The sequence below is a fragment of the Vidua chalybeata genome, chromosome Z (assembly GCF_026979565.1).
Source record: "Vidua chalybeata isolate OUT-0048 chromosome Z, bVidCha1 merged haplotype, whole genome shotgun sequence".
In the NCBI taxonomy this organism is placed as follows: domain Eukaryota; kingdom Metazoa; phylum Chordata; class Aves; order Passeriformes; family Viduidae; genus Vidua; species Vidua chalybeata.
The window spans coordinates 66,251,991-66,265,913 of record NC_071570.1 but is presented as its reverse complement, the minus strand read 5'-3'; the positions used below and the strand labels follow the sequence as shown (position 1 = coordinate 66,265,913).

Below are 13,923 nucleotides of genomic sequence, written 5' to 3'. Positions count from 1 at the left end.
GGTGAGCTGGTCTGGGTAATAGCTGGGCTTTCCTGGGACCTGGCAGAGGGAAGTGGTGGAGTGTGCCTGAAGCTGCTTATCCTGGGTGCAGAAGTTTTCCTGCCCCATGAAAGTGAGGTGATGAGCTGGGGCTTCTTCTTCCCCACCCCTTGTTCTCCCCAGGAAATATCCCTGGGATATTTCCTGCTGCTCCAGGGCATAAGCAGGTACCTTGCTCTTGTTATCCCTATTTGCTCATCCAAATGTTCATCCAAAGCAAACTCCCAGCACTTAATGGAAAAGTGGATGGAGGAGCAGAAAGGACTGGACAGGTCCCAAAGGATCTGTATGATTGCAGTAAGGCTAGTTGGCCTGTGCCTGGGGCAATTTTATTACTATTTTCGTAGAAACAAAGACTGGTTTGGTTGGAAGGAACATTTAAAGGCCACCTAGTCCAACGACCCTGCACTGAGCAATATCTTCAATTAGATCAGGTTGCTTAGTGCCCCATCCAAAGTGGCCTTGAGTCTTTCCAGGGGTGAGGCACCCCCACCTCTCTGGGCAACCTGTGCCAGTGTTTGACCTATAAATGAGTGGTTACCCAGGGCAAGGGTGAGGTTGGATGGACCAGTCCCTGTCATGGACCCAGACACATGATTAGGGTGGAGTTTTTCTGCAGGTTTTGGGTTTTGCACTCAGATGTCACCTTGTTGCCTGTTGTCCTTGCTCAGAGAAGAAGCTCTGGGGACAACCTAGCAATGGAGAAAGAAGTCAGTGTTTCACTGACCCTACATCTTAGCCACTGAGGTATGGAGCTGACTCATCTTTGCTGTGAAAGCATGAGTTAAACCTTCAGTGCACTGCCTGGGCCCTGGAGTGAAGGACAGGCTGGAAGAGGTGTGAATTCACACCTGTGGCTCCTGCTGTCACACAGAGTGCAGCAGAGGGGCACCAGGGCTTGGGGCAGCACTGGGACAGCAGCAGCTGTCACTGTCCTCTGGCTGCAGGAGGTGCCAGCTGTGACTCCAAGTGAGAGGGATCTTCCATCAAATAAGGAAGGGCAGGATCCACTTGCCTGCCCGTGTTCACCTCCCAGTTACACCTCACATTCTGGCAGAGCAGAGCAGGAACTTCCTCCTCTTGGGAGTGCAATAAATACCCCCAGCCTGTTCCTCAGTTCTGAGCCATGCTAAGGAGGGCTTTTGAAAGAGCCATTTCAATTTCTGGAAACACTGACAATGTCAGAGCTGGATAAGTAAGTAAAATTAAAATTAAAATAAAACCAAAACCAAAACCAAAACCAAAACCAAAACAAAAAAAAAAAACCAAAACCAAAACCAAACCAAACCAAAACCAAAACCAAAACCAAAACAAAAAAACAAAACAAAAAACAAAACCTCCCCAAACAGAAGAGGAAAAAGAGGGGAAAATTAGACTATTGCTAATGCTGGTTCCGTCCTTTCCTACAAAGTTCTAGCCAGAGTCACTGAGATAAGTGACTAAAGCTGGTAAGGACAGCTCCAGCTACCATCCCACCCCAACCCCAGAAAAGGGCAGGGGGCATGTGGTAAGCAGAGAAAAGGCAAGACAGAGAGAGGATCTCCTGGGAGATGCAAAACAAGCTCCCTGGATTGCCAGGACTAGTGATGACACGCGCCAGACAAAGGAACTGCTACTCTATAAATGAGGCAGCCGGGACCAGCGCTAGGCTGACTCCAGCAAGAGCAAGCTCCGTGGCCAGGCGCTGGAAAAGCAGTCGGGAGAGAATCACAGGAAGCGCCTGATTTTGCTGCCTGTTCACCCCCTGACCAGGTTTCCCGAGACACAAATACCAGAAAAGTAAGTGACATTGGCCTCCTCTCTTTACAACTGTCCTCCCCTCTTTTGGGCTTATCTTGCAACTTTCTTAGGAAAGGCAGAATTTCTCCTCAGAGCTGGGAATATCCTAAAAGGAAGGGATTTCTGCAGTGGTCTTTTACCAGTTCTCTGGATTTTCATTTCTTATTGTGGCACCTCTGGTTCTTGTAATAAAAAATTTAAGAATAAAGCATCTCATCTGACAAATAGCTACTTAGAAGTGGCTGCACTTAATCAATTGAAGAGGCAGTTTCTACCTGAGCTTTCCAAATTTCTAGTCCCCACAGAGACTCAGTGAGTCAGACTTTACCAGAAGAAAATATTGATTGGTTTTACTGCTTCTGAGAGAAATGTTGGTGGTGAGATGTGGAGGAAATGAAAGTGATTTTATAATCACTGTTCTTAACTATTCCTAGATTTTCTTACAGCTGTATAATTACACATTAGGCAAACTCATTTATAGCACTGCAAGCTGCTGTAAATCAGAGTTATTGCACTGGTGCAAAAGAATTAGACAGAGAGTCATAGATCCCTGAGTTTAGAAATAAAACTTAAGTGAATTCTACAATGCTGTTTGAAATTTAAAACAAATTCCTTGCAAAAGCACAAATAATCATGTACTAATTAATCACTAGACTGTGTGGAAATTCACTGACAGTGTCAACAGGTAAAAGTGTAAGGAATAAGTTTTAAATTCCAATCCTCACATATTTCAAAATATCCCCATACTTTACTGGTCATCTGTGTTACAGCTGATGCAGATGTAAAATATATAGGCATTTGAATTTTCTGCAGTTCAATAGTGCACTTAGGAGGAAAAGTTAGCTTTTTTTTTTTTTTAAATTTCACTTCTCTTGTTAAATATTAGTAACTCTCAGATTTGTGAACAAACTTTTGAAACTGCCAATATAAAACATGTTTCTATTTTCAGGGGTAGCCTTCTGCATAAAACTTTTTTTTGAGAAAGTTAATAAATAGCAAAACATGCATGTTTTTTGAAGTAGCTGTCTCTATCCTTCCTGATTTCCTTGTAACACTACAGGACAATATTTCATTTTCAGAATCTTTTTCCACCATGCATTTCTAATGATTTCACACAGATACAAAAAAAAAAAGAAAAAAAAAAAAAACAAACAAGGTCAAACAAACATCCAACCACAAAGTTTACCAATCAGAAAAAAAAAAAAAAAAAAAACCTTAAAATAAATGCAGCTTGTTTTTACTGCCTGTTTACCTAAATCTTTACGGTAGTTGTGATATGAGCAGGCGATCCAAGAAATGAAGTGCTCACAGAGACAGCATGCCAGGCAGGAAATTTGTGGAATAACAGAGGTGGCTGAGGCAGGGATGATCTTTGAGCTGCTGTTTCTCTCAGGAGCAGGCCCACAGAGGTTGGTGGCAAGGGGAAAATGGGGTTGTGCTCCTTGTCTTGCAGTGGTTTGTATCTCACTTTTGGCAGCCGCGTTTTGCCGTGGTGGCCACGTTCCTCTGTGCTCATGGTGACCTCTGGTCTTAGGCACAGCAGGCACTGGTGTGACCCGAGGTGGTCAGCAGCCTGGTGGGAGCTTTGGCTCGGCACTGGATACTGTCAGACCTCCAGTCTTGCTTTGGCTGCAGGCACAGACAGATTTGCCACCAGCCTCAGAGCAGACCTGAATAGAATGCAAAAGCAAATATTGTTTGGGGGTGCCACATCCAAACATAATAAATATCTATGTTCCCCCTGATGCAAATGTCCTTTGCATTGGCTGGATTTTCCCCTTTCTGCTCCCAGCAACTTCTCTAACAGAATGAACTGCTGCAGACTGCTCTCTGCAGAGCTGTAAGACATGTAGCATCTGGTCCCACTCTTCACTTACATCCTCCTTCCAGGATGTGGACTTCCCTACATACACTGGCAGTGCAAATGTTTTCTGCTATTCACAGCTACCCTTCTGCCTCCTTGTGCCAGAGAGAGAGTGGCAGGAATGAGTGCTGCGATGAGTTGGGAAAAATATCAGTGTGGAACAGGGTTTTGCACACTGGGTCTGGGGGAGGGCAGAGGGAGGGGGTGGAAAGAGACCTAAAGAACTCCTGGAACAGAACCAAACTGTTTTTCTTCTCTGTGTTTACCTTAAAGCACGGGGAGGGTGTCTCTATGTAGTATTTGTTAATTTGTCAGAGACTGTTCTTAAAGGAAACCCACTGGAACTGTCATTCAGGCCAGAGAAGCACTTTTCCAAGAGAGACTCTCAGATTCTCTGGAACAGAAAATAACACAAGTACAACTTCAGCAAATAAAGGCTAAACCTTCTGGCAGAGTGTTCCTTTCTCAGCTTAGCAAGCTGTCATGCCCCTGCCAATGCACTGGAACTCCATTTAGCAAAAGCTGTTGCAGCCCATGAATGGGTTCTTTATTTTTTTGGTGGTGTAATTAATCTTTCTGCAAAGAGCCATAAAAAGTATTGAGCAGAAGAGAGCTACATGAAAAAAAATCCAACAATAACAGCAACAGAAAAAAAAAAAAAAAAACAAAACAAACAAACCAAACAAAAACCAAACCCCCAAAAAAGCCCACTCCCATGTGCAGAGTAAACCTTTTCTTGAGCTACATCTTTATAACTATTGTCAAGGTCTTGGCCATATACTTAGTGCTCTCCCAGACCCCATTTGGGTGGCAGCCCATTCATTGCTTTGCAGATCTTCCTTTCCCAAGGCAGGCCTAGAGGGCATGATGATACATTGTGCATGCTGTGAAGCCTTATTTTCTCAGAAAGCAGAGTGCTCTTGGCTGCTGAAGACCTGAACCCTTCAGGAGGGCAACTGGATTACAAAGCTTAGCAACCCAGGAGCAGCACTGGGTCAGGTGAAAGACCTGCCCCTTGGAACTGGGATCATGTGTAGTGCAGTAACCCCAAACATGAAGGATGACTTAGTCCTGACACCTTCACACAGCTGCTTTTGAAGACTCCAGTGACTTCCTTTTTCTAAAGGTTCAGTGAGAGCACAAGTGTGACTGTGAGAGCTTCTGTAAACGCTGCCTTGGACAGGAGGGCTCCCAGAAGCAGATATTCTACTAAGTGCATTTTGTCCTAGATTTAAAGGCTCTAAAAAAGGTAAATCACTGTGTCAGCATGGACTGTTTTTTATAGTGCTTTTGCTGCTCTGCTCTACTTGTATCGTGGTGTGATTGTCACATAACACCCCCAACAGAGGCATGAGGCAGAGAAAGGAACCCTTGTTTACTCCTGAAGTAGTTCCTCTTCCCAGATCTTATTTGAAATAAAATGAAGTTCACTGATAGTGTACGGAATCACCCTGGGGATGCAGGGAAAGGCTCTTCTCGTTCATTATACCAGCACTGCAAGGCTGGGCCATCCTGTGCTTGTGTCTGCTCTAACACACAGATTCTTACACTTGACAATTTTTTTCCACAAACTGTGCAGAGGTTAATAAGCAGGAGGGTCAAGAGGTGCAGGGAAAGAAAAAGAAAAAAAAAAAAAAAAGAAAGAAAAAAAAAAGGAATTTGCCTGAGGCAAGGGAACCACAGAAGCACAAAAACAGAACTCCCTGGTTGCCAGCCCAGCATTTACTCTCAGCACTGAGATCTCTCTGTGTCCTTGTCCACCAATAAACCTGTGGGATTTCAGGTGGGAGGAAATTTGGGAAGGGTCAGCACTGAGATGCAGGGAGACAGCAATGGGGAGAATGAGATGAGGAAAGCTGGGGGAAGAGCCTAGTGGTGAGCTGCTCCTCTTGCTATCCATCAAGCTGGGGTGCATTGTCCCCTCTGCCCTTCCTTCCCCTCCCAACCCAAAGAAAGTCCCTGAAATCCAAGCAGCCATGGTGCAAACTGCACATGGTTAAGCTGGAAGGAGTGAGTTTATTCCTCCTAGGGAATGGAAAAAAAAAAAAAAATAAAGTCCCATGTCGGCGACAGGTAGTGTTTTGTCTTGTAATATCCATGCTCAGTCTTGCCCTCTGCATGAAGCTGAGTGCCACGCTTTGGGGCTTGTGTGAAACTGAAGGAGGAAACTGTGAGTTTGCCCTTTCTCCTTTTGCCCAAATCACAGGGATGCAAAGTGAACAAAGCACAGCAGCAAGGAGTGATAGCTGGAGAATCTTTGCTCCCCGTGGCAGATCGGGCTCACAAGCACCTGCCTGGTAGAGGAAACAGGCACCATCTGCTCTTCTGTAGCCATTTACTTAAGGGCTGGGGGGACTTAACAAAATCCAGTGCAATGTGTTAAATAACCAATTTTAGCAGGCACTGGGTTTCCCCTGTGGAGTGATGGTGTGGCACCGCAGGTTTACTAGAAGCACTCCAATTCTTGGTGGCAGCAGGCATCTGCTGTCTGATTAAGATTTGCAGGAGCAGGTCTCCAGTTTCAACTGGCCAGGTGGCCAGTTTCAACTGGCCAGGTGGCCAGTTTCAACATGGATTTAACTTCACCGAGGTCAGAGGTATAACTTGAGGGAGGAACTTTCTCTTCCAAGATCTTTAGTTAATAGCATCCTGCTAATTATGACTGAGTGCCGGGCTGCCGCCGAGTCCCCTGCCAGCCCTCAGACATTAACCGCTGGCTCGGGGGCCATTTGCTGGGGAATGTCTGGCAGAGATGTGCTTTGTGCCTAAGCTGCTCTGCTGCTCTGCTGCTGCCTGAATTGCCTGCAAGGCTTTAGCACGGAGAGACTGTGAGAACTGCTGCTGGGAGAGATCTTCATCTCTTCCTTCGTACAGTCTTTTGTTTGGCGAAACTCGCGGCTGCATTCAAAACTCCGCCCACCACACATTTTTATATTTTTCAAATGGGTAGGCAAGGGGTGCAAAGAGCTTCAGTTTTCTCTTTGGGGAGCGGTGGTGGCTTTTTTTTTTTTTTTTTTTTTTTTTTTTTTGTGGTTTTTTTTTTTTCTTTCTTGCTATTGGAGCAGATTCACTGGGGCTATTTCTTTGCATAATTATCTTTACGTGTTGCAGATGTGCACGTTAGCTCATGAAACTGCATTTACCTCCTGCTTCTGGCCATGCCTTCTTGACCTCAGTTAAATCCTTTCCTCAGTGCAAAATTTTGTCTTCAAAATTTCTCCAGTGAAAATGGTGTAAACTTCCAGATTTACATAGCTGACAGCAGAATTAATCCTCTCGAATTTAAGTTACTGTCTTCCCGGATTTTTAATTGTCAGCTAAATGGCGGGGCTGTTAATCTGTGGTTAGGAAAGGTGAGCAGAAAGTACAGAGTCCAAACCTGCAGGATAATTCAATAAATCTATACATTATTTGTACAAACAGGTGATTTCTGCACAGATTTAAAACAGACCAGTGGGATACAAGCGGCACACAAGCAGTAGATGAGATGTATTTTATACAGTGCATCAGAGAAAGCTAAAGAATACATTGCTTGGTTGTGCAAAATTAGCAAACACCTGATGTTGCAAATAATAACATTGAAAGACAAGTTTGGTGAGAAAAGTTGGAGAGAAGGAAGAAAAAGAAAGGAGGAAATGAGACAAAAGAAATGGAAATCAGATCCCTTGCCAGCAAACTGGCTGCATTTTAACTGGAAGGTGCTGTGCTTACAGAGAACTGGAGGGATGTGTAGGTGACTAGAGCAAAAAGCTGTGCTGAAACATTATAATCACTGCAGGATTGAAACAGGATAATTTTTCTTCTGTGTTTCTAATGGAAACTCCAAGCACAACAACAGGAAACCCACACCAGTAAAGACAAAAAGGAGAGGAATTTAAGGTGGAGAGACTATAAGGTGGCTTACACCTGAAACAAAGCTCCCCAGAGAGCTATCCCTGTAAGAGGAGGCACTGGGAAAGGAACTGTTTGCTGATCTCGAATAAATGTCAGAAACACAAACACACTTTTTTGAAGTGTAAAGCAGGAGCTGTTCTCACAAAGGCATCTGTTTGCTGACAAGGCTTGTGACCACAAACGCAGCATTGTCCTTTCCAAAGGCATGAGTGGAGAGACAAAGAAAGTACTGCGTGAAGGAGTAGGCTGGGTTTATTTTTCCACCAATAACACCACTAACAGGACAAGAAGGCATGTTCACAGCACCAGGGCTGGGTGTTAACCTGCTTTCCTGGAGTGCTGTGCTGGGTGCTGTCTGCAGCAGGAGGAAGACAAGAAGCAGACTCCCTCTTGGTATTTGTAGCTGAGATGTAAACAGGTACCTAGCAAACACTGACCCACATGGCAGAATTACAGTGCACAGTCCCAAAGGCCTGGCAAAATACAGTCCAGTCAGCCCATTAGAAGAAACAAGGAAACCCAAATAACTTCCCCTACATTACAAAAAATAACTACATTTGTACAGATAAGTATGTCTTCAGAAGAAAAAAAAAACAAAAAACCAAAAAAAAACCAAACCAAAACAAAAAACAAACAAACAAAACAAAACAAAGAATTATCAAACAACGACATAAACACCAAAACAGAGGAAAGAGAAAGAAGCAGTTGGCATTCTACATTTCACATGGATTTGAGCAGCTGCTTGGAAGAATAAATCTGTAAAGGCAAAAGTTTTGCCTTGGGCATTGAAAACATTGCAGTACAGAGAAGCACTGAAAGACAGTGTTTAAATCTGTACCACTGATATGGCAGTGCTCTTGCCAGAAAGGTACATGCAACATATTTGAGGTAGGTGCAAAGCACCAAGCAGGTTTGTTCCCAAAGCACAAACCAATCATGATACACAGAGTAGGAGAACAATTAAAAAAAAAATTAAAAGAGAGATATAATCCCCATTTGGATCAAGCAGCGAGTCTTGTAAGTCTACAAAAGATGAGAAAAACACCCAGCAACCTGAAATGTAAGGGTTTGTTTTTTAAAGGAGCCTTTAATGAAACAAGACCATTTTGATGTGACGATTTTCTCATCCCCTAAAGGTATGACAGTAATTTCAGACCTCTACCAAAATAGAAATGTGTTAACAGTGTAAAGGCCAAGAGGAACTTGTGAGGTGTTGTCAGCGCAAGCAGCTACTTACAGTGTACAGGGGTGTGCCTGTACTGGCTGCATCCCTGACCAGAGGTCTCTGAACACAGCTGTGACAGGATTCACAGTGCTGCAGCTGTGCTCCCCTGGCAGCTGGTAATGCGTGCTGGACTGGAACTTGAAGGAGCTGGGCAGGAACTTCCCTGCCTTGGCTCCCTGACAGGGCATCCCAATTAAACTGTGTCACATTTGTGTTTCTTTATTCCCTTGGACTTTTACCTTGTGTTTTGGCAAACCCCAAGTGTCTTACATGGTGTAAGGCTGCTTCAGATGGAAACAGGATCACAGCTGGGCAGTCATCCCCAAGTTTCCTCTTCCTGGGGATGAAGGATGCTATTCCCTCTGCTCCCCACTCCCCTTTAGAGGCCTACAGTAAAGAAGGGTTTGCCACTGGATATAAAAAGCTGAGGTTTTCACATGCATTAGAGGGTAAGGAAATATTTGTCCTTTAGTCTCTTGGCTGTGGAAAGCTCTTCCCTGCTCCAGCTGTCTGCATGCCATTGGCATAAAGCGCTGCTTTAGAAATGGAGGAGTCTGTCTCCTTCAGGGCTGTGGGAGAGAAGGGAAAGCACTTTCCCATGGTGGTGGGAGAAAGGTTAGGGTAACACAAAGAACTTTTGGCAGTCTTTCTGGTAAATGGCATTTAAAATCACTGTGCACCCCTTGCCTCAGTACTCTTCTTTGCCAGGTCTGCTCTGGGCAGGGGGCTCCCTTTGCGTGGCTCTGTCAGGGTGGACAGGGAACAACTGGGGAGAGGTTTTGTCTGGGATGCCAGCATGCTTTGTAGGAATCACACTTTCCCTCATGCACTTATAACACTTGTGGCTTAAGTCTTGGTATTTCTCAGAGGCTAAAGGAGAAGCCTTTAGACTGAAAGTGAAAAGTGCCTGACACCAGCAGTGAGCAGCCACTGTGGGCTGGACAGGGAACCAGACTGGTGCAGCTCTGGAGAAATAACCACAGTCACACATGTCTGTGGTGTGGGCTGGCTGCTCACTGAAGGCCCCTGGTGAAGTCCACCTGGCTTAGTTCCAGCCAGGAATCACCAAGCTTGGGCCAGCTGGGTGCAGACTCCAGGGAGGTGTGAAATGAGGCTGGGAAAGCGGGGATGTGTTCTGCACTGGGTCTGCCTGCTTTCCCCTATAAAAAGTGCCTGTGTGGCTCTCACACAGCCTGGTGAGATGACAAATGCATTGTCTGTTGGGAATACTGTTGCAGGGGGACTCTGAGAAGCCTGGAGAAGCTGGACTTGTAGCAGCACTAAATGCTTGTATAAAGAAATTAAATTCCTTTACCTCCTTTGTGAAGTTCTTACGGAACTCTGGCATCCAGTTGGATCTCTAACAATTCTGATCGCAAATTTAGGGTGAATCTGTGAAGGACATGGAGAACAAGAACACCAGCCAGAAGCCTAGCATCACCACTCAGTTCTTGCCACTGGCCCAGAGGTTACAGTGGTCCTAAAAAAGCAGCCTATCCAGGGGTATCCAGCATTCACTCACCATCTCCTTTGCTTTGCAGCACCTTAAGAATGACAAGGAAGATCTTCACCAACACCAGGGAGAGGTGGAGGCAGCAAAATGTCAACAGTGCCTTTGCCAAGCTGAGGAAGCTCATTCCCACCCACCCACCAGACAAAAAACTGAGCAAGAATGAGACGCTCCGCTTGGCCATGAGATACATCAACTTCCTCGTCAAGGTCCTGGGAGAGACAGGCCTGCAGCAGACAGCAGTGGCAACTCGGGGCAGCATCCTGGGATTCTTCCAGCAAGCCCCACACTTGAAGAGCATGGAAGAGCTGATTGAAAACTGTAGTGTCTCCTGTCCCGGCATGAGCAGCAATATAGTAGAGTGTTGGTCAGAGGCATCATCCCCCTAGCAGACAGTGAGATGAGCAGTCTCGGTGTTAGTGTGATAGTCCCTCTCTCCTGGCAGAATCCTTGTATTGTAATTATTTATTTGTATTTATTGCTATCTAATTTGCATTTTTATTTAATAGGATGGAAATCGTTGATCGTGCAAAAACATGGATGTCCAGATGGAGAACTTGTGGTCTCTGGGAGCTTAGAAGGACTCACTGCTGTCATGGTAGAGTCCAAGCCAGAAGAGTCTTCTGTCCAGATCTCCTCCATAAATCAGGGCATAGAAATTCCTTCAGTGTTTCTGACAGGGAAAGAAATTATTCTCCCATTCTCTTCCAAGGAAACACTATTGAGATGAAAAATTATGACAGCGCCACAAAATTTGTCCACAACAGACATCTGGCCTCTGTTGTGAAAGATTTTGAGAGATGTGATATTTGACACAGTCCTCCATGAGTTGTTCTAGGGGCTAATTGCACTCAGTCTTGAACTTGTGAATCTTATTTCTAGCTTGATTCTTTTTTTTTTTAAATTTAAGTCCTAGCCCTTGAACCTGGCTACATATTTCTTCATCAGACGGGAGGGATCCCTTATGTCAGAGCAAAGCACATTAAACAAAATTACATGTTAGGTTAAAGCAAAAAGCACCAATTTAAAATGACAAAATGCATAGCCATAGATGAGTTTCAGTGGGTTCATTAGGCAAAGTAAATCTCCTCCATAGCAGTGACAGCGTGAACCTGAAGGAAGATGGTCAGCTATACCCCAGCTGCCTTAAAAGCCCATCAAAGAGGTTGGTTGGTGACTCAATGCCGTTGTTCTTCTGTAGGAGCTGTAGCAATGGAGGAGGTCCTCTTTGGGAAGGAGGTCCTGGGAAAAAAGGCCTCACTGAAGTGCCATGAAAACCTTTGTGGACAAAGCTATGTCTATGGTTATGCATGCATAGACTATATGACTGCCCTTAAACTCCCTGCTTTCATCTGCCCTAGCTGAGGCACCTCCCACCTGGATACTATCCCAAATGGGCCAGTGGAGCAAGTACAAAGAAATTGTTGTAAATATCTTCCATTTGTGAGTTACTTCCATGTATGATCCATCACGCTGTAGGTGTTTACACGATAAGCTGCATGAAAGTGGCCACTGTGAGTTATTGCTGCCCACAAAAAAATCCAATCTAATTTCCTGACTTGAGTTATAACCTGTGCCAGCCAAGGCCTAGCCTGCTCATGTGACTTATGAGCAGCCCAAAACAGCAGAGAAAATGACACCAGGTTTAAGTAGAATGGCCTTCTGTTGAGGTCCTGCTCCCACTGACACAAGTGCCTCTTAATTTTCATGTGGACCAAGGTACATGTCAAGGCTTAGAAAAGACAATTTTTCATGACTGGTGAAGAAATGTAGCTCCTACAGGCCAAGGCACGTCCCTGGGCTGTTTCTGTTTGTTCATGAGACAAAGAGGTGCTTTCAGAAAGCAGAACTATGGTTTGTCCATGCAGCATGTACGGCCTCCTGCATGAGGGGATTTGGCACCTGAAGCTGAGCTGCCTTTCAAAGCCTCACCAAGCACCAAAGAAGCCAGGGTTGGCTCCTGCTATGGGAATGTTGAGCTGTCCTCAGCATTGACAAAAGCCAAGGTCTGACAATAACTCAGCTCACCCCATCCAGCACTGGTGCTGGAAGGTACAGGCATGCCAGTGGACAGATTTTGACCAAAAGAAAGAAAGAAGAAGAAAAAAAAAAAAAGCTAAAAGGGTTCACGTTGATTTGGTTTCCTTTCTGAACACTGCTAATAGTTTGCTTATCCCTGGGTTTGTGATCTGTCAGGATGGCCCTGGGGAGCAGCTGAGTGGAAAGGCATCAAGAGTCCTTTGTTTCTCCCCACCTCTACCCACCTTAATGTGACTAAATGGAGCCACCGCCTTTTCTGCATGGCACCTCAAAGGTAATGAGCCACATCCTCCTCCCATATTTCTGCTGGCTTGCTGGAGTTCCAGCAGGACAAATTAGTCCAAGTAAATCAGAGCACTTCCTGCTGAGGCGTGGTGGTGCTGCTGGGTCTATCAGTCACTTGCTATCCTAGGAAACACACATCACCAAGGCGAGGAAAAACATCTTGTGAGCAGCTGTCATACTGGGAACGGGAAAGAAAACCTGGCAATTTTGTAACATAATATGCTTGTTGTATTTTCTATGCTAAAAACCTTCCCATCTTGTTATTGCTTCGGTTCATATCACCATTTTCTTTGATCTCCTTTCAGTTTAGGGGCTCCCTACTGTCACATTCAGCAAGTATTTCCCTAGATCTCTCTACCAAAGATTTTTTTTTTTTGGTCAAGTTTCTTCTTTGTGTTTTGGGGATTTCTTATCTGTGTCATCATGAACAAATACAGTGCAACTGATAACACTTTGTGCTATATGATGTTATTTAACACCTAATATATTCCAAATAAATTATTTAAGAAACGAATCTTTATTGCTCTAAACTTCTCTAACATTTCAGTTTACATTTGCATACCACTTGGTAGAGGATCTCAAAGACCTTAGGATGTGATTTCCAGCAGAGGATTTTTCTGCTGTCTCTAATGCAAGAGTCTTGGTGGTAGAAAAAACATTTTCACATGATGAATAATGACAGGAATTCTTTGTTTATTGCAATTTCTTACACGTTTAGTTCATATTGTATTTCTATCTATGTGCTAAGAAGATTTTGACCAGCTCTTGAAAAAGACAACTAAAATTTCATTGCATAATGTTGTTGTTTATCTCTTCCAAATATTCACAATTCAAAATATTTTAATCAACTTCATTTTAAAAACATATGAAACTCTAAAGAATTAACTCTAAAGAATTAATTTGGAGTCCATTGTTATCTGGAGATGTTCAGATAGGCATAACCAAAAGATTCAAACAGGAGTCCAGGTTTGGATATAAAAAATAATTCAAAGTTGAGGGGAGCTTAGGATGTAAAGCTGTTCTTTCTGGCTAACATCTGGTGGGAACAATCCAATCTCCAACTGAATCTGAGGCTGGGAGAGGGAGAGGAAGCACTAGGGTGACAGATGCAGAAGTTGTGGAAGAGATGGGAAATCACTTGATCAGAGGGACAGTTTCAGTTTCATGCTTGATTGGATGTCTCACATTCCTGAAAGTGTTCTGTGAACACCAAGAAAGGAATTTCTGCACAAACTGTGTGCCAGGAAAGCATCGTCTCAAGGAATTATATACAAAAGTCAAGAAATC

General features: G+C 44.3%; 1 protein-coding gene across 2 annotated transcripts; it reads left to right on the top strand.

Annotated features, from left to right (window-relative positions):
* Window positions 1–1,735: 1,735 nt before the first annotated feature.
* On the top strand, window positions 1,736–13,150 carry TAL2 (TAL bHLH transcription factor 2). 2 transcript variants are annotated; one of them, XM_053931980.1, is made up of 3 exons: window positions 1,736–1,818; window positions 10,343–10,706; window positions 10,821–13,150. In XM_053931980.1, exon 2 carries the CDS (start codon window positions 10,353–10,355, stop codon window positions 10,698–10,700), a length of 348 nt encoding a protein of 115 aa, XP_053787955.1. In that variant the 5' UTR covers window positions 1,736–1,818; window positions 10,343–10,352; the 3' UTR covers window positions 10,701–10,706; window positions 10,821–13,150. The 2 variants fall into 2 exon arrangements, with proteins under 2 accessions (XP_053787955.1, XP_053787954.1); XM_053931979.1 differs by having other exon boundaries at window positions 10,343–13,150.
* The last annotated feature ends 773 nt before the right edge of the window (window positions 13,151–13,923 follow it).

Bases quoted from the DNA above. Each gene is read 5' to 3' on its own strand.
- TAL2 (XM_053931980.1), top strand. From the start codon at position 10,353: ATGACAAGGAAGATCTTCACCAACACCAGGGAGAGGTGGAGGCAGCAA.